Genomic DNA, 19,538 nt, shown 5'->3' on the forward strand with positions numbered 1-19,538 from the left:
GCAGGGCACAGCGCATCTCAGGGAAGAAAGAACAGTGACCACAGAGAGCCCGCCCGCTTGGAGGGGTCTCGCTGTCCACCTGTGCTGTCCACCTGGCCCGCCCAGGCCAACGGTGAGACCACAGCTGGGCCTCCCTCAGGGGGGAGGGTGCCGGGGCCATGGGCCTGGGGACACTCGGCAGCACAGTGTCCTTTTTTCCAGCCCCGAGTGACGGGGAAGCTGTGTGGGTGGGGGGTCCCTTGGAAAAAAGCCAGGTGGGGCTGTCCCCAAGAGCTCCTGTGGCTGGAGCCTGAGTGGCCCGAGTTGGGAGCCCTGTGAGGTCTTCTAGTTGCTGATTCAGTGGTGGTTTTGCGGGCTCCTGAGTTTGCTGGTGGCTGAGAAGTCCTGCTGCCGCGCAGCCTCGGTGTGTCCTTGAGATGTGCACTTAGGCACCAAGGAGGCCTCCGCGGCTGCCTCCTGGGGACAGAGGGAGCATGGGGGGACCTGACCCTGATGCTGCCCGGGGGCAACAGGGGTGGTGCCCCTGTCCTGTGGTCCCTCGGGGTGACGGCCTCCCACTTGACAGGCTTCCTGGCATCACAGCCCAGGAAGGCTGGGCCCAGCCTGGCCTCCCTGAGAGCCGGTGCCGCTGCCCAGCCCTGCTGAGGCGCAGCCAGCCTCCTAGGCCTCCGGGGCCTCGGGCCTCCCCACAGATTCGACGTGCACAGCCCTGGGTGGGTTCCACTCCTCTGACCCACCCTGCGCCACCCAGGCCCCAGGCTGCCCAGGCCAGCAAAATGACCTCTCCTTCAGTGACCTCCACTGTCATTCCTGTCACCTCTGACCCTCTTTTCAGAGGGGCTTTCTGTGGGCGAGTGTGAGTCCATCCAGACCCCACAGGCCGGAGTGCAGTGCGCAGGGCTGGCCTCCCGTGGGGACTGAGACCAGCTCTCAGGAAGCAGCTGGGCCCCCAACTGCTAGGGGCCAGGTCCACTCCGGGTTCCAGTCTCACAGCAGGAGGGAGAACCACCTCCTCGTGGGTCCAGAGCAGGAGCATCTGGGCTGCTGTGCTCAACACTCAGGGGAGCCATTCCCCTGTGGCGGGATGTGCAGTGCCATCCCTGCACGACTGTACCTGATGGCCAGTGGTAGGGCAGGATTTGTGTAGCTGCCAGCCCTCAGGGGGACTATGAGAGGGAACTCAGTCGGGAGGAGTACAAGGTGGGACTCAGTGTGCCCTGGGGGTCTCTGGGCCCTGCCCTCAGAGGCTGGAGAAGTGCTGCAGCCCTGGAGCCTCTGGCCGAGGGGTGGAGAGAAGCAGAGCTGTGTCCTTCTGTCCGTCCATCCCTGGCCCTTGTTGTCCTGACTGTTCTCTGGGCAGTTTCTGCTCCTCTGCTCTTCCTCTCAGCGTCCAGTCCCCTTTTAGGGGGAAACAGGCTAAAATGAACTTGCCCATCTGCGGCGGCTCCTCTACCTGCTTCTCTGGCCGCCTGGTGCCCGGGTGCGGGGTCCGACCAGGGGGCAGGGCAGGGAGGGGCGGCCCCAGTCCCCTGGGCAGAGGCTGGAAGGGAGGAGCAGTGACAGGACCTGACCTCTGCGGCAGGGTGCAGGTGGGCCTTACCCGGGACCCTCTGGGTCCGGCCCTGGACCCCCGTCAGCTCAGTGCTCCCTCAGGGACGGGGCAGGCGATGCCCACCCTCCGCCCTGCGCTGTGATCAGGAGGAATTCCCTCCCTGGTGTGGGGTCCTTCCTGGTGGCCTGCAGCTGCCGGGAGGCCAGAGCTGCCTCTCCTCTCGGGTCTCCACCTGGAGGCAGCCTGGCCACCTGGGAGGACCCCGGGAGGCCGCATCCCTCCTGGGTCTCCGAGGCCACAGAGCCTCTTGGTGGCAGGCCGAGTGACATCAGGGGGCTGGGTGGGCCCTCGGCACCTTGTCAAGGGTGGGCTTCTCCTGGAAGCCCCTCCTCCAGGACAGGCCTCCAGCCAGGAAGGCGAGCCTGGGCCACCAGCACCACCGGGCGGCCAGGGGGCAGCAGATGGCTGTGTGAAGCCCTCTTGTCCCCGCAGGGAGAGGTGGTGCCACATGACGCAGGAGGAGCGGGACGACAGCCTGCGGTTCCACGAGAACATCACCTTCGGGCAGCTGGGGTAAGAGCGGCGGGCAGCCCCTACCGGCAGCCGTGGCCTCCGCCCTCGGAGTGGAGGACGGAGCCCCGCTGGCCTACCTCCCGCTCTCGAGTCCCCTCCGGGCACCGTGGGGGCAGCTCCCAGTGCTGGTGGCTCCCGAGGTACCTGTGCTCTGCCTCTGGCTTGCCACCCAGGCGGGCCCCATGTGGGACCTCCGGCCCAGGGGGCGTCTCAGGTCCCTCCCTCAGCAGGAGCGGGAGGTGATGGCCGTGTTCCCTTCTAGCACCTTCACTCACAACATGCTGGCCTTCGGGCTGAGCAAGACGCTGTGCCGCGAGTTCCTGAAGAAGCAGGCTGTGATCGGCCACCTGGACGAGGGTGAGCCCGGCCCGGCCACCGCCCGGGCACCTGGGGGCGGGGAACCCGGGCAGGTTCGGGTGGCTTCTCTTCTCTCCCAGGCCCTGCAGACAGGAAGTCCCCGTGTCTGGAGACGGAGCGGCAGGGTGGACAGGGGCCTCCTGCTTCCCCGCCCAGCGAGGGTTGGGGGTGAACCTGTGCTTGGCGCTCTGAGCCTGATCAAACCCAGCCACCGGTCCACCTGATGGCCCCCTGGGGTTCTTGAGTCCCACCCCTCAGAGCCGTGCAGGGTGGCCACAGCCCTGTTCCAGCACGGGCAGGGCACTCTGTCTTCTGGGGTCCCCAGGACATGGGCTGGCCATCGCGGGCCTCTGAGGCTGTCCTCCATAAGAGGACATTCCTAGGCCCACTGGAAACTCGTGCCCGCAGCGTGCTGGTGCCGAGCTGTTCACCAAGCACCCTGTGCACAGCCCTACCTGGAGGGTGGCAGAGGGCCCACAGTGGCCTGGAGGGTGCCCGTGGCCGGGCCTGGGGGGAGCTGTGGGGCGCCTGACCTGGCCACCCCCTCTCTTCACGGTGACATCGTCTTCTCTTCCAGAGCAATACAAGCTGCTCAGTGACCACATTGAGCAGATGGCCAGTGAATAGGAGACGGAGGGCCTGTGCTACTGTCCAGGGCAGCCACTGGCTGTCCCCACCTCTGACCCTGCATGACACCAGCGGCACCCGGGGCTGCGCCGCGCAGCCCTGGGACTAGCGGTTAGAAGAACCCGGCTGCCGTCCCCCCCTCCCTGCTGCCTGCGTCTGCCCCATCCATGTGCCAGAGTGTCCCTTGGGTCACATGGCTACAACGAGGGACCTCTGCACCCTCAGTGCTAGGCTGGGAGTGGAGAGGGCGAAGGAGCCGCCTCCGCACCCTGCTGAGGGCCAGAGGGGCAGGCTGGGCTTGGAGGTGGACGAGTGTGTGGGCACCTGCAGGGCCGCGAGTGAAGGGTGGGCACCGTGGCTGTGGGACAGTCCTGGAGGCCACCAGGGCAGGGTGGCCGGCCTCCCTGTGCAGTGGACTCTGCTCGCTCTCTGTCCCCTCTATGATGGGAACAGGAGTCACAGGAACCAAGAGGACAGACACGCCCTATTTGAGAGAAGGAGAAAGAGACACTCGGGTAGGGACACTCCTGCCATCCCAGGTCCCCCAGGGGTCTCAGCCTCCCAAATGCAGGGCCGCTGAGCTTCCTTCTAGAACTGAGGACGTCCCCAGTGCCCAGGAGCCACGCCGTGGTCTGTCCCGTGAGAGGAGCTTGGGCAAGAGGAGCCTCACAGCAGCTGGGCAGTGGCGTCCTTCCCGGAGGGACGGCCCCGCGCTCCTGTCATTGAAGGCAGGGACCTTGAAGACTCGTGTCATTGAAGCAGCTCTAGTGAGGCTACGGGCAATGGGCAGCATGGACCCTCAGCTCCGAGCTCTGAGCGCAGGCCTCCACCCTACAGCCTCCTCCAGGAGCCGCGGGGACCTCTGCAGCCCAGCCCGGGCCTCCGCGTGGCTCTCCCTCCTGCTCTCCCTCCTGCCCTTTGACGCCCTTCAGCCACAGCCAGGACCTGGGCTTCCTCTGCATGTGCCAGGCCACCTGTGGGGACGGAGTGCAAGCCCCAGCACCCGGTCGGTGTGCTGGCCCAGGCCTGCTGTCCCCCGTGTGGACAGCAGCTGGGTTCCCTCTGCCTCTGGCCGCTGCTGTTCTGGCCGCTGACCTTGACGCCAGCTCCTCCTGGGGCCCCTCTTCCCTCATCCCCCTCAGTGCACAGACTGAGCCACCGGCTCCCCCACGAGCACCACCAACCCAGCCTGATGGTCACCCTGATGGTCACCCCTCAGTGCCCAGGAGCCTCGGTCGTCTGCCCTCGCCAAGCTGCCCTGGAGGGGCCGGCCCCGCCAGGCCCCCAGGGTGACGTGGAGGTCTCTCCCGTGTTGTCACCAGTGTCACTGAACTGCGTGGGCTTCACGGCGTCCACGACACCCACCTGTGTGTGGAGGATGCCTGCCCCTCTGACCCCAAGGGCTTCAGAAGCACCCTGAGACCGGCCCCCGTGGGCCCTGGAGCGACGGCTCGAGGACATGGACGTGGCCTCTCCTTGATCCTGGTTCTCGCAGACCCGGCTCAGAGCCGGGGTGAGTCTGACCCGAGAAGCGTCACCCGCTGGGCGTGGCCCACTCAGCACTGCTGGAACAGAGCTGGCCTCTGGGGACGTGGCGGCCCTCCAGGTGCCATGTGAAAGCAGCACAGTCCCTCAGGGTCCCCCCCTGTCCCCTGCCGGCAGCTGGCTTTGGTGAGCAGTTCACTTTCAGGTATCCCTGGCCAGTGTCTCCAGGAGGCTGGTCAGTGTGACCGGAAGGCCTCAGCCGGCCCCCTGAGGCGTCCTCTCCCCCTGAGCCTCCTCCCCAGGGCGTGGCCACGTGTCATGACTTGGGCGTGACTCTGACACCCTGCTGGGCACCAGGCACTGCAGATGGGCACAGGGGGCGCCTCCTGCTTCCCACGAGGAGCTTCCAGCCCCCGCAGGCCGTGCGCGGGCAGCTGGGAGCTTCCAGGGCTGTCATCAGATTTCCTGCCGCCTGCCTGACCTCCAGGGCCACGTGACTCCTGCTGAGGCAAAACAGTGCGCTCCTCGCAGAGGGAACACCTGCTTCGGGAGCAGGACAGTGGGCGACGGGCCAGCACGTCCCTGCCCGTGAGGGCCGTGCCCGTGTCCAGGAGGGCCGTGCTAGTCCAGCTTGCAGTCGGCTGTCTGTCTGGACGGGGGCCTTCGGCCGAGAGCTCAAGACCACGAGAGGACAGAAGAAGGGCCAGTCTCCATCTGTACGTCAGCACCCGATGCTCACGTCCGTCCACAGAACGCGGGGCCTAGAACCAGGCCACAGCGTAGACCCGAGGCCCGTTCAGAGCCAGAGCCACGTCTGCCCACTGTCCTCCCTGCCCTGAGTGGAGGCGGGGCTGGTGCTACAGCCGCCCGCAGGGCAGAGGGGCTCTTGGGGTAGAGGGGCTCACGGGGCAGAGGGGCTCTTGGGGTAGAGGGTCTCGCGGGACAGAGGGGCTCACGGGGCAGAGGGGCTCGCGGGGCCGAGGGCTGCAGCTGTGAGGCCTGCTTCGTGGCTGCCCTCTGGACACCTGCCACCCAGGAGCACCGGCTGTCCCGGGTTCCTGGTGAGAGGGTCTGGGCTTCCCACCGTGAAGGAGAGTGAAAGATTCCAGCCCGGCGGGGCCTGGAGCTGCCCGCCGACCCTCCCGGTCACGCTGACCGTGGCTCTTGAGTCCTCAGGGGTCCAGGCAGGCCCGATGGTCTCACCAGCTCTACACCGGTCACCTGGAATGCTCACGTGGGACAGCGGAGAGTCCAGGGCTTTGCCAGGCAGCAGGCCTGGGGCAGGGCATTTCAAAGCTGGAGAGCCCCTTGTTGTGGGAGAGGGAAGGGACTCTTGGGTGGAGTGGCCCAGCCTCGGGAGGTCTCCGCAGGCCCCTCCGGCTCCTGGCTCCCCTGGCTCCTCTGCACCCCGCCCAGCTGCCTCCTGCACGTCCTCCAAGCCACTCACCACGGGCAGGTCCTCAGGCTCCGTTTTCTTGAAGAGCTTTGGGTTAGGGGAACCGCACTGGCCTGACGTGCCTGGCGGACTGGTGGCAGTGTTCAAGTGTCCACACCGGCCAGCCGGCCTGTCTGTCCTCCCCTCACCCCCTCCCGGGCCTGAACAGGAGGGCGTTGGCGGTCGGGGAGCAGAGGGCGGAGCGCTGCGGGTGGTCCGCACGGCGGGCACCCCCCAGGACTGCCCCACGGGCTCTGGAGAGGCGTCCTGAGCTCTGTCCCACTTGCACCTCTTGGCCTGTGTGTCTGGGGTCCCTGGGGAGGATGGGTCGCAGGACCTGCGTGGGGCCAGCCTGCCCACTGCCAGTGACCAGGCCCGTCCTGGTGCCATCCTCAGTTCAGCTTACTCAGTGTCCCTTGTCATCATCTCGACAAGTGGCGCCTGTGCCCTCCTCACTCCTAGACGATGTGCCCCAGAGGAAGAGACAGAGGGTCTCAGCGCCAGGAAAGCTAGGCTGGCCTGGGCGGGGCTCTGGCAGTGTGGGCACCCAGCCTCCCCCTGCAGGGGACAGTGAAGCTCTGGGCACCTAGGGGCAGAGTCCAGCCTACTTGCTGGGGACTGTCCCTTCCAGCGTCAGTGGACAACCTGAGAAGGTTCGGTCAAACATTCCACCAGCAGGAAGCCACTCGGACAGCACGTGTCCCCTTATGACAGCGAGGGTTGGGATCCGGCTGACCACAGCCTGACTGTGCCCTGTGCTGCTGCTGGAACCCTCGTGGAGGTCACCCTGTCCCCTTCTGAGTCTGTCCTGGGCCCATCCTGGCCTCTAACCATCTCCTTTGTGGCGACCCCATAATGCCAGTGTTTTCTGTGTTAAGTGGCCTCGTGTCCCTCAGGTGACGTCCTAAGAGTATATTTTAAGGGTGAGAAAATTTCGAGGTTGAAGATCTCAAAGCAGCTGAAATCGTAGCTGTTCCCTGGGGAGGAGGAAACGTCTGTGTCTGTGTCACACCTCGGACCCTCGGAGGTGAAACGGGAATAAATTATCTTTTTAAAAACGGTGTGATCACGTCTGTGAGCCTGCCCATCAGGACTTTGGGCTGCATTTGCAGTCTTCGCAGTCACGTCCGAGGCCTGGGGCGTAGCTCAGAGGAGGAACACTGGCCACACGTGACCTGGGCCCTGGCCTCCATCCCTAGCACCAGAAGGGGGGGGCAGTTAAGGGTCAGGTGGGTGGCTCCGCAGGAGAAACCGACTTCTCCCCAAGGTCGCGCCCTCGGGTGAGAAGGCCAACGGCCAGGAAGAGGAGCAGTCCTGCCCATGGACGGCGTGGCCACTTGGGGTCAGTGTTAGAGAATGAGGGTCTGCTCCTGGGCTGGAACCCAGCTGGGCCACGGTATGGCCTCCCATGGAGGGGATCCTCATCCTGCCGTCCTCGAATCCCGTCCAACTGTCTCACCTCTGGGGCAGCAGGCTCCATGGCCTGGCACCCACCTAACCCAAGCCCACCCTCCCAGCTGGGCTGCCTGGCTTCCATGGGCAGCCCCTGGTAGCGGCTCCAGTGCTCTGGCCTGGCAGGGGCCCGAGAGCCTGGGCCAGTAGCACAGCCGGCTGCAGGGACCCCCAGGCCAGCAGCTGGGGTGGGAACCATGCCCCTTGGTGGCTCTGGAGGGCAGGACCCCCAAGTGGACTGGGCACACTCCCTGCCACTTGGGGGTACTGCCCCTCGCAGCCAGTGTGCAGGGAGAGCCTGGCCAGTGGGGCTGCAGGCCTGGGGTGTCCTGGACCTCTCCCTGTGCCAGGGGGATCCCACCGTTGCGGGGGCAGCACTGGCTCAGGGGCCAGCTCCAGGGAGAGGCGGCTCCTCTTGGGGCCAGGGCACGGGCAGGGCTGACCGACGGGGAGAGGCCATGTGCTTCCACCTCCCCAGCAGACCCCGCGCCTCAGCCAGACCTTCGGGGAGCCTGGTGTCTCCACTGCACACAGGGTGGGAGAACGTCACCCACGGGGCCCGTCCTGTGCGAACACGAGGAGCTCGACCGAGGGCAGAGCTGAGCTGCTCACCGCCCACCCGCCTCCGTGCGGAAGTGGACCCCGAGGGGCTCCGCGGCCAGTGTCCTGCTAAGGAAGGAGAGGGACCCACTTCCCCGTCTTGTTTTATGGGAACACATTTATTATTCAAAATCCACAAAACTAAACACTCAAAGAGAACGCGCTCGAACTTCCAAAGCTGCTTCTCTGCCAGGCCGCAGCCTTTCACCCCCGGCCCAAGGACTCTGCCAGCCCCCTGTGCGGTGTCCCTGGGACTCCCCCCCGCCCTGCTCTTCAGGCAGCACTGGCTCGGGCCACAAGCAGCTGGCCCCGGAGAGCACCTCTTCTCTGCCAAAGTGGGGACAAGCACTGTGTTCAGTCCCCTGATTTCCTGGGAGGGGACGACAGGGCTTTGTTCCTCCTGTAGGTAGAAACCTGCACAAGTAGCCTGGGGAGGGGGGGCTGGGGGGTGGAGAAGGGTCTGTCCTCAGCGACCAGGAGAGAAAACCAACAGTGTGCAGGCAGGACTGGCGGTGCCGAGGACAGAGACTCACCACCAGGGGCCTCGTCCCCCTCCCCTCCTGCCCAAAGAAAGAATCTCGGAATTTTCTTGCTTCTTTCCAAGTGACCACCCAAGAAGGCAGTGACAAGGCGGCCCTTGGCGACCATCCAAGCTGCTCCTAGGAACAATGGGCCTCTCTGCTGGTTGGGGCAGTGGGGAAGAGGGAGGCCCTGGTCAGCCAGCTCACACTGGTGAGCACCCACTGCGTGCCAGGCGCTGCTCAGCCCCGGGACCACACAGGGCCAGCGCGGCCATCTCCCTCCAGAAACCACGAGTGCAGGCGGGACACGGCTGAGCGTGGAAGGTGTGTGTGCTCACGGGTCCGCACAGACGGCGTAGAGCAAGGGGGAAAATACACAGTGTGACCACTCCCCGTGCAAAGTAATGCCGAGGACGGCCCACTGTCCACACCTCCTGCCCCACGGACAGCTGGCGGGCCTGAGTTACCCTGGGAGGGAGCGTCTTGCTGGGCGAGTTGGGCGGCTCCTGCAGGGGTCCAGCTGCAGGACCTCTGGTCGTAAAAGTCACTGTGGGGAGGACGCTGGCCCCATAGGGATCCCAGAGGAAGACCTGTGTCTCCCACTTTGCTGGTGAGCAAACCGTGGCACCCACGTGGGGGCCCAAACCCAGTGCTGCCCAGCTCAGAGGGGGGCGTTTGCCCACGAGGCCGGCTGGAGGCACAGGGGGCGGGCAGCCCCCAGCCACGGTCTTGGGGGGACTGAGCCACTGGGAGCACAGGTGGCCTGATTCCGCACCGTGGCCCCTCGCGGTGCCGAGAGGCTCCTGATGCAGCCTGGGGCACGGCTGGGGGCACTTCCCTCCGGCTCCACGTCCCTGTGGGACATTCAGCCCGTTTGAAACTCTGCTGCCCACAGCGTCACCACGGACGCTCGGCACCTCCCGGATTTCAGACGCAGGGAGGGGCTCCGAGGGTGGGGCTGGGACAGGCAAGGTGCCCAGGCTTCAGGCTCCGGGCACACCTGTCCACTGCCGACTCGGTGGTGCCTGGCATTCAGAGACACCACCCCGGGCGTGTCGAGAGCCCCAGCCTCACCTGTCACACCCTTCGGGGAGGAGCAGGCCCCTGGCTGGCCTGGGGAGGGTCAAGGACCAGCAGGCAGCCTCCTGCGGACGCCACCTCTTCCTGTCACCCCTGAGGCCCGTGGACTTCCATGATGTGTCGTGGTCCCCAGGTCACCCCTACACATCACATCGTGGGTCACAGCTGAACTTGTGCATTGGAGTCTGACCTGGGCAGAGCACGGCGAGCCCGAAACCCGCGTGACGGGAGGCTGTGCACACGGCCCGTGAAGAGGAAGGCTGCTGTCAGGCACAGGCACCACCAGGAAGGGGAAGGTGGCCGCAGCCCTGCCGAAGCTCCTGCTCAGGTCGCCTGCCTGGACCCCAGGACAGCAGGGTGCAGGCCTGGTGCTTCGGGCCCCTCCCCGGAGCCTGGCACCTGCTGGTCAGCCCCAGGACATGGGTCTGCTGTGCTTCCAATATCAGCGCGGGTGGAAGCCCACCTGTCCCCAGATCTGAAGGCAGCGTGTCACGTGGGCCGCACTGAACGCCTACTCTGCCCAGGCACAGGCCACAGCCGAGCTCAGAGCAGCCTCCGTGGGGGTGGGGAGCCGCAGGTGCAGGGCCCACCTGCCCCAGGGCCCGGTCAGCCCCGTCCTCCCACCTGTCCTGGGAATTCTGCCCTAATGACGGGGCCCCTGCTCCTGTCCCCCGAGGTCCTCCTCCACAGAGTCCCCACTCTGCTCATCTTCGTTCCTCTGGCTGCGCACGGTGCTCTGAGCGCCCTGAACAACAGTAATCGTCACCATCATCACCCTGGTGTCACAGTAACAGCTCAACAGATACAAGCCAGTCCCCAGGGCACGCGCTGTCGCAGTGGCTGGGGCGAGACTGCCTGCCTGGGGCTGCTCTCCTCTACTGCTCCAGGGAGGATGATCCAGAAGCCCGAGCCCCTGCCCCACCACGGCTCTCAGGATCGTGCGTGCCCTGGGGCCCGGGGCCAAACTTATGAAGGTCTCCGGTGAAGGTGCCCAGGGCTGTGAGATGACCTGGGACCTTACTGACTTCTTAACCCCGCCCCCAGGGGCAGGACACAGGTGGGGACCGGTCTGCAGTGGACGCTCCTCAGAATGCCTCCAGGGGGCGCTCGGGGCACACACTGTCACAGGGAGCCCCCAGCCGGCAAGGGTCTGCGAGTGCATGTCCCCTTCAAGGCAAAGTCCAGGGTGGATTCGGGACCCAGCGCTGCTCTGTGCCCTGGCCTCCGGGTGGCCCCCATCCTGCTCCCTTCACTTTGTCACGGGCTTCACTCCCACCCACACCCAAGTCTCACCTGGCTGCCTGGAGGCCACGGCACACATGGAGAGGGGCTGGCATCCAAGAGGGGCCGGGCCAGGTGATGCCCTGACCCTCCGTGCATCTTGGCCCTAAAATCCTGAGGAAGGACCCGGGAGGGTGAACACAACTGGCCAGCTCAGGGTGGGAGTGGGAAGGAAAGACGGGGCACGCGAAGGCCCAGGCCAGCTCACACCCACGGGGCCCATGGTCCTAACTGGGCCTTCCTGCCCGTGAGCCCTGGTGACCCTTAGCAGGCCCTGAGCGGGTGTTTCATCCCATCTTGTAGGTGGGGAAACTGAGGCCCAGGAGGCCGGGGAACAGGTCCACAGTCAGGAGGAAGGGCGCTGGAAGGCACCTGAGCCTGGAAGAGCCCATGGAGATTCGAGGAGGCACCGGAGCCTTGGACCTGGGAGGGATCCCCTGCCCTCGAATGCCAGCCACACTCGGGGCCACGTCTAACAGAGCGGCAGAAGCTGCCTCTGGTGCTGCCCGCATCTCAGGACACTACTTGGAGCAGCCACCATGGGTGAGGGAGCCCACGCCATGTGGGAGCCGAGGTGGGGGTCAGCTGCAGCCCAGCGAGGGTCTGGGGGCAGGCCTCGAGGGGGTGTAGCATGTCCCAGGGCCCCCCGCCAGGAGGACACATGCTCGCTGGGTGCTCTGCACGGAGCAAGGGCACCGCGATCTCTGGGGCACGGAGCCTGCCGATCGCCTGGCCCTCACCTGCTGGCTGGCGGGAGCGGCCTGTGCCTGACCAGCATGTGTGTGCACAGGCCAGGGAGCCCCGTCAGCCCGAGCCACAGAGATGCGGGCAGCCAGTGACTGCTTCACAGCCCTGCGTGGGGACGCTGTTACAAGAACGCTTCTCCACTCAGGTCCCACCAGGGTGACGGGCACTTGGTACTTCATGGCCAGACGGAGCGTGGGCCGGGAGGCGTGCTGCTGGCTGTCTGAGGTGTGGCGCTGCCCGCCGCGATGACCACATGACATTCCAACGGCACCCAGAGGGGGCGTTTCACCCACCCGGCCCACCTCCGCCAAACATGGGGACACCCACAGAAACAGACTGAGCAGCTGGACAGGTGTCCTAGGAAGGACCGTGGGCTTTGAGGTCATCAGGACACAGTCGGACAGCTGCAAAACACTCCCAGCCCACGGCCCCGTGAAGGCGGAACCCAGGTCACACTGCAGCCCAGCCCCCCAGGGACAGCGGGGCTGTGCCCACCTGCAGGTCTCTCTCGGGGCTGTACTTCTCCAGCGTCTGGAAGGCTCTGGAATACACCTCCACCGCCTTGGCATGGAAGACCATCTCGATGGTCACGAAGTCCGAGAAAATCCTCTGTGGGAGGGAAGCCCTGTGTCGTCGGCACCCGCGGGGCCCGGCGGGAGTCCCGGGGAATTTTAAGGTCAGTTTTCGTTTATTTGTGTTTGAACTAGATGATGCTGTTGCACGGCTCCAAGTCAGACTGCAGGAAGTCCTCGCTGAGGACACCTGCCCCTTCCTGCCCTTCCCCTCCCCTCCACCTCCTTGAGATAGAAACTTCCAGAAGGTCCCTGGGTGGATGAGCTCTCCTCTGCCCTGGTTACTCTGCTCTCCTGAGGCAGGAAGCTCCTCTTCGTTCCTGCCTCCCATTGGTCTGGGGGCGACTCTGACTGATTTGACCGTCCCCGGCCCTGGGGCACTTGGCTGGTTTCCAGGTCCGCTGACAGGGACAGGGCAGTCGGACACCCTCCACAGACACCCTTTCATTCCCGGCTGGTCTGGCTGTGGTGAATCCAGGGGTGGCATTGCGGGGCCCAGGGTCAAAAGCACTGGGGTGACCATCAAGCTGCCCATTTGCCCTGCCCCAGAGGGTACTGGACGTGTGGGAGGGCTGGTGGTCAGGAGGACCCTCCAGGCCCAGTCCACAGCCCCTGCCTGGCTCACGGCGGCCTTCCCCCTCAGCGGGCAGTTGTCTGCAGGCTCCGGCTGCAAGTGGGCCTCCCTGGAGAGCGGGGGGCTGCGGGGAGACGCTGCCCAGCCTGGAGGCCAGGACGACTGACTGTCCAGTGACACCTCTCTGGATCAGCTGTCCCTGCTGGTCAAGCAAGCCTGGTGGTCTCTGCTGCCCCAGGCCCAGGCTCCTGCAGGACACAGCTGAATGCCGGGGTGGGAGGGGGCTGCTGTTTGAAAGTTCAGGGAGGGGGGAGGGCCACAGTCTGGGGAAGAGGGGAGGGGTCCAGCTGGGCAGGGAACACCTGCCTTCCCAGGCCCCCCCCCGCCCCCGCACAGGAGGCAGCCTGGCCAACAGCAGCTGTCAGGCTGGAGGCCGGGTGGAAGGCCTCCTTCCCCTCTCGTGGCAGGTGGCCCTGAGGAGCCGGCCCGCCCTCCCCAGCTGTCTGCCTCCCTGTTCAGGGGTGTAGAGTATTCCCAACCTACAGACCTCTGGGAGCCCGCTGGAGCAGCGGTCCAGAGTGGGCCTCATCCTCAGCAGGGTCACCAGACCCTCCACTTAGAGTCCCCAGCTGCCCTTTGCCCTGTGGCTAAAGTGCACCCAGGAAGAAGGTCGTAGCCACAGGACCATTTTGTTGGAAAAGTGACCTGAACCCCATGTTATGGTAAAATTAAAAAGCTCAAGTTCTCATTTTGGTCTTTTACAGTCTGGAGGGCTTGGTAGGGACGGTCTGGATAAGGGTCTCTTGCAAACTTGAGCCTGTCCTTGCGTGCTCCTGCTGACCCCTGGCCGTGGTGCCCACAGAGTCCTGTACCCATCAGGTGCTTCACAGCAATGGCCGAGTGCCCTGGGCCTTCGGAGCCGGAGCACCGACAGCCAGTCCCACTCACCCGCCCGGTCCTCGGTCCTCGCTCATTACCACATTCACTCCGACTGGCCAGGACCCAGCAGGGGACACGCCCTGCAGGGAGCGGCCATTTAACAGGGAGTCCACCCCTGGGTCAGGGCTCACCACACACCTGGTCACATGACCTGCCTCCTCCCCAGGGTGCAGCTCCGGGGGCGGGGTCTGGCTGGCTGGGGCACACTGCCCAGCCACGGGTGTACCCAGCGTCTGTTAAACCAGTGAGCACGTGAAATATGGCACCATCAGCCTGGGAGAGCTGCCCCGGGGGGCCTGCCGGCCTCGGTCCTGGGACCCTCCCCAAGGAGGCAGGTTGGGGCCTCTGAGGGAGGAGGGGGTCACTGAATTTGGTGGGGGTGGAATCTTCTGGAGGGCCACAGCCTGGGCCAGGCCCCGCGGTGACAGTGCTGGCACCCACACGGAGTCCCTGCAGGATGGCGCCACAGGCCCTCCAGGAGCCCGAGGATTCCACGCTCTCTCCTTAGGACGGGGGAGCCCAGAGTGGTCAGCAGGAGAGACAAACCAGACCTGCCCTCTAGAGAGCTGGGGTGGCTATCACTTGGAAGAGGGACAAGAGGGACAGAGGAGCAAGGGAGCCCACGTCACTCATCCCGAAAGACCGGGCCCCGGAGGCCTCTGCAAGGCGGCTCTGGGCCCGGCTTCCGCTGTGCCGGGGTCTGGGGAGGCCGCCACTGCCCTCAGCAGGCTCCGTCCACCAAGGGCACTGGAGCTCTCGGGAGAAGTCAGGCCACCTGGGGGTCAGGGTGTGAGAGTCCGAGGGCGGAGATAGGCTCCAGGGCAGGGAACGGCCTCCTCCGGCCAGCTGTGCCGGCCTCCTGCCCCTGCGGCCAGGATGGACGGTCCTGAGAGCCACGTGGCGCAGGCCCACATACTCTTGATGCTCACTTGTGCGTGCAAACACACACCCACCTGGAGGTCCCTCAGCTTCTGCCTCTGGAAGGCGTCCACCGTCTCCTCCAGCTGGTGGGTGGTGCGGCCAGTGTCCACCGAGGCCCTCTGCACGTTGGTCTCCGCCTGACCGCAGGTCCAAAAGGTAGAAAGTGTCACAGGTTGGTTCGGGCCCTTAGATGCCCCTCTGGCGGTCCCCAGGCCCCACAGCCAGTTCAGCTGGGACATCTGAGGCCACTTGTCACTGCAGCAGGGCCCTACCTCTTGCAGAGACCCTCTAGTCCCACCCACCAAAAGCCTCCCCAGACAGTGCCCTTGGGGGTCAATGGCCCTGGGGATGGGGGTATCTGACTTGGATCCATCATAGGGGCATCCTGCGAGGTCACTCACTTGGTGACAAGAAGGGCACGGTGCAGCCCTCCACCAGCCCTGGCCGACCCCGTCTTCTCCACCAGGCAGGACAGGGCAACGGAGGGCGCCTGGTGCCCCTCCGTCTGGCAGGGCCCCGCGGCTCTGGCCCTTGATGCTGGAAGTGTGGCCCCAGAACAGGCCGCCCTGACCCCTGCACAGCCGGCCTCTGCCCAGGTGAGGCTCACCTGCGCTTCCCGAGGTCTTCCACTACCTACCTGCGATTCTGCCCACCCAACTCACGAGCGACACTCACCTGGGACTGAGAAGGGGCAGTTAAGGAGCCAAGGGGAGGTCCAGCAGCCCGTGGGGCAGCCACCCCTCGCAGCCCCTGCCCGGCAGGCCCAGGGCGCAGAAGACCCCAGCGGGCACCTGGGTCCTGCCTGAGCCCCAGGCCGGCTGCCCAGGAAGGATACGATCATCTGCCGGTCGGAGGGGGACTTCCGCCTGAGCTTCTCCAGTTTCTCCAGCTGTTTGATCTCATTTTTTTGCACACGTTTGAATTTCTTGATCTCGGCCTAAAAAAAGTTGAGGGTGTTTCCCGGGGCCCTGAGGGCCAGCCCCACCCGCCGTGGGGGGCCCTGGCTCACCCGGGTCTGCTTGATCTGGGCGCCGTAGAGCTTCAGGGGCATGACCACCTTGGTCTCCAGCCTCTCGACCTGGGGAGCAGGTGGCCATCAGAGCCGGACACTGGCCACCCTGGCTGGCGTTTGTGGAGTGCCGTCTGCACCCCAGAGCGGCACGGGGTGACACCCCACCTTCTGAGGGCAGTGAGCACCGCCAGGGCTGGGGACCGGCCCCGCCACCAAGGGCTCTGCAGCGTGGCTGGTGCCACTGTTCCCTGGCCTCACCAGTGAAACGACTGGCCCCCAGGACTCCATGGCAGGTCAGTGTTCGGGGAGGCCCTCAGGAAGACCAAGCCCGACATGGAAGTCACCGAGCTGCCCATTAGGCAGGTGCCAGAGGCCACAGCTGTCCCCATCCCTGCACAGGTGACAAGGAGCCTCGTGTTGGGGACTTGTGCTGAGAGTCAAGGCTCGGAAGAGAGAGGACTTCAGTCCAGCTCTTTCCTGCTCCAGGGCCCAGTGTGATGTCAGATCACCAAACTGCCTCGGGGGCTCTGGCCACGTGGGAGGGCAGGAAGCGTGGAGACACGGGGTCCGCCGTGCAGCCGCTCGGTAGGCAGCGGGGTGGCCAGGGACACGAAGGAAGGTGCGTGGAGACCACCCCACTGTCCCCATCTGTCCAGGGCTGGAAACTGCAGCCTCCTTCACAAGGGCCGAGCAGGAAGGAGGGGGGAGAGGAGCAGGGGTCACCCCAGCCAGAGCCCGGAGCCCGGCCCACTGCTGAGTGTGACTGCTAAGTGTGGGATGGACACTGCTGGGGTCGTAAGCAGCAGGGGGTGGGGTCAGGGTGGGCACAGGAGCCCCCGGGGGCCACCCTGGTTCAGGAGGCCCCGGGGCCTGGGGGATTACAGCTGAGGCAGCGGGTGGCGGCAGGAATCCCCGGCCTGCATCTCGGTCCCCAGCACGGGAGCTCACGGCCCCTCGAAAGCCAGGCTTGCCCGATGGCCAGAGGCGTCAAATCCCCACCGAGCCTCAGCCCCGCCAGCCCTTCTGACCGTCGGTGGGCAAACACAAGTCTGAAAGGACTTCTTTCCCAAGGGCCACGGGGGACAGACTCCCCTGCCCCTCCATGCAGCGTCTCAGGGGCCAGCAGCGGCCAGTCCTCTCTCTGTGCCTTTCAGACGCCTGCGGAGCTTTACAGACTGAGTGGACACCCTCCAGGCGAGATGACGTCCTCCTCCAGGGCCTGGAGCGTGTCTGCTGCGGAACCGCTGCGGGGGGGCAGTGCCCTACTGTGGCCGGGCTCGGGGCACGTGGGCTCGGGGCGCGTGGGCTCCAGGAGCTTGGCCCCGGGCTCCGAGCTTGGCTTCCCTGCTCTTTTCCCCTGGATAGGGACAGTGGGTCGAGGCGCTGCCCAGCTGCCAGGTGAAGTCAGGCTGGTGAGAAGCCCACAGCCAGGGCTCTCCTGGGGACAGTCAGCACGTGTCCTCAGAACACTCCGCAGGCCTTGTCACCCACAGGCCCCTCTGTCCTCACTACCTCCACCGCAGGCCCAGGACAAGTCCTCTGGCTCCGCCAACAGAAACCTTCCCTGCATAAACCTTCTCGCGCTGTCCGCGGCTCACGAGAGCCCCTGGGTGGCAGAGTCTACTTCCCAGATACCCGCTGGCCGCCTTGGCCCTCTGTCCCCCAGGACTTCTGTCCCTTCTCCAGGCCCTGGGGCCCCGGGCCTGGCTTCCAGGTCTCCTGGCCCAGCCCTTGTGCACCTCAACCCTTGTCCTGAAAGCTGTGCGGCCCGGGCAGGGGATGGTGCAGTGTCCAGTCCTGGGGACACCTCAGGAGGCACCAGGCCGTCAGGTCCCAGCCTCACTCCTGACCTTGGCTACAGGCCTAGACCCCTCACCTCGGCCTGCCGGTAGTCCTGCACTTGGGCCAGGTCCTCCACGAAGTCCCTCACGGTGGCCCGCATCTCGGGGCCCTCGGTGTTGGCGAAGTCGGCCAGCTGCTTGACCAGCTGGTCTGCCTTGTCCCGCAGCCGGGCCGTCTTGCGGGTGTAGGCGGCCAGCAGTGAGCAGAACTGCCCGAAGTACTTTTCAGCATTGGTCACCGTGCTGTCCATCAGCCTCACCTGGCTGTCCCTGGGGAGGCAGGGCCGGAGGGGCTGTGCTGGGCGGCAATGCCCGGCGAGGCCAGGGTGGCACCCCTGGGCACCAGGACCAGACTAGGGTCACGGTCACAGGAGCCACTGCAGCCTGTCCCTCCTGTGAGGCCAGCGCCATCCAGGCACCAGGCCCAGCGTGGCACTCGGGGCAGCCGGCCCAGGGAGGAATGAGACCCGCCTGCCCACGCAGCCGGTCAGCAGGGCCAGGGATGCCAACGGGCTTGCTGCCCACTGGCCCTGCCTGGGCCCTCGAGGGGCTTTGCCCTGGGGCTCCCTCTGCTCCCAGGCCTGGCCAGGGCCTCACCCCCACCCGGGTCCCAGGCTTCCGCTCCTTCTCTGAACCCGGGTCCCAGGCTTCCGCTCCCTTCTCTGAACCCTACTGGGGGTTCTGCTTTTTGGTTTTTAACTTTTGTTTTGTTTTGGGGACTGTTTGGGTCTCTGGGAGAGCAGAAGGCCAGTGCTCCCACACCCCCGCCCACCCAGGCCTCCTCCCGGCCAGGCCCGCTGGCCACAGTGCGGGGCCACAGGGCACATCATGTGGACATGGCCCACAGCAGGCCTGAGGCGTCACCCAGGCGCTGCAAGCTCCTCGGGATCCAAGATGCCCAGAGTGGCGCGTCCCTGTCACAGCCTCAGGTGGGACAGTCTCTGCCCTCGTCCCCTGCCCCGCCCCGGAACGTCTCCTTTTTCCGCCTCGCTGACGGCCCTCTCCTTGGTTGTCCCTGTGCCCACCAGGCGCTGGGGCCCCTCTGCCCTCCCACCTCCCTCCAGCCGCTTCCCTGCCCCCTCTGCCCAGGCTGCCCCTCTGTGTCCCTCTGCCAACCCTCCAGCCATGCCCAGTAGCCCCAGCCCCCAGGAGCAGCCTGCATCCCCCCAGTCCTAGGCTCCCAAGTGACCTGCTAGGGTTACCCTGTAACTAAGGTGCCACCATCACCACTTTAAAATCCAGGGCGCTGAGGCCAAGGGACGAAGGACCCGCTAGAGGTCACAAGGGGCTGCAGCCTCTTGTCTTCCAGGTGTGACCCTGGGCCTCCAGGTGGGCGCCACCTAGGACAAGCTAGAGGTGCCACTCCTGGGCCCGATGGGTGTGCGGATCAGATCCTGAGCAAGGCTGGAGGTTCCAAGAGGCCCACAGGGCGGGTCCCCGGAGGCCAGAGAGAAAGGGAGGCCAGCGGGGGGGGGGGGAGCAGTAGGGGCCAGTGCTGGCTGGAGGCAGGAAGAGGTCCAGGTGGGTAAGAGCGAGGGACGCGGGGGACAGACATTGTGAACCCAGCCGCCCAGGTCTACAGAGCACAGCGGGAAGCAGACAGAAGTGGGGTCTGGAGCCTCCATGGTCAGCAGCCCTGCCTGCCCTGGGCTCTGAGGAGGGGGGGAGGAAGGGGAGAGGGAGGGGGGAGGGAGGGGAGGAAGGCCCCCCCAGCAGTGCCCACTCCCCTCCTCCTCGAGGGCCTCAGGACCTGGGGAGCACCCTCTGTCCCCTCCTGCCGGGCCAGCGCAGGCCACTCACCTGGAGAAGATGATGTTCATTCTGCCCGGCGCCTGCTGTCCTATCTCTGGGAATGAGGATGGGCCCCAGGGGTCCCCCAGGCCCAGGAGGAGCCAGGCAGGCCTGGGCGCAGCTGTGGGGCCTGGGCTCCAGGGACGCTGCTACCTGGTTGCCAGGTGACGTGGCCACC

The 19,538-nt window shown here is 65.9% G+C and overlaps 2 protein-coding genes across 5 annotated transcripts in view; one reads left to right on the forward strand and one right to left on the reverse strand.

Annotated features, from left to right (window-relative positions):
* KIAA0513 overlaps positions 1-6,034 on the forward strand; it is a 63,819-nt gene extending 57,785 nt beyond the window's left edge. For all 4 annotated transcript variants that reach the window (XM_081275051.1, XM_081275052.1, XM_081275050.1 and 1 more), the window contains 3 exons: positions 2,045-2,125; positions 2,388-2,482; positions 3,060-6,034. In XM_081275051.1, the coding sequence (XP_081131177.1) occupies positions 2,045-2,125; positions 2,388-2,482; positions 3,060-3,109 (226 nt within the window). In that variant the 3' untranslated portion in view covers positions 3,110-6,034. The remainder of the gene's footprint in view (positions 1-2,044; positions 2,126-2,387; positions 2,483-3,059) is intronic.
* Positions 6,035-7,696: 1,662 nt separating this feature from the next.
* Positions 7,697-18,008, reverse strand: CIBAR2 (CBY1 interacting BAR domain containing 2). Its single transcript, XM_081274733.1, has 8 exons — positions 17,605-18,008; positions 15,726-15,794; positions 15,392-15,653; positions 15,118-15,253; positions 14,749-14,914; positions 12,206-12,319; positions 10,976-11,077; positions 7,697-10,427 (listed from the first exon to the last, which is right to left on the reverse strand). Exons 1-8 carry the CDS (start codon positions 17,818-17,820, stop codon positions 10,326-10,328), a joined length of 1,167 nt encoding a protein of 388 aa, XP_081130859.1. The 5' UTR covers positions 17,821-18,008; the 3' UTR covers positions 7,697-10,325.
* Positions 18,009-19,538: the final 1,530 nt, after the last annotated feature.

This window comes from Spermophilus citellus (assembly GCF_964194105.1).
Source record: "Spermophilus citellus genome assembly, chromosome: 18".
Lineage (NCBI taxonomy): Eukaryota > Metazoa > Chordata > Mammalia > Rodentia > Sciuridae > Spermophilus > Spermophilus citellus.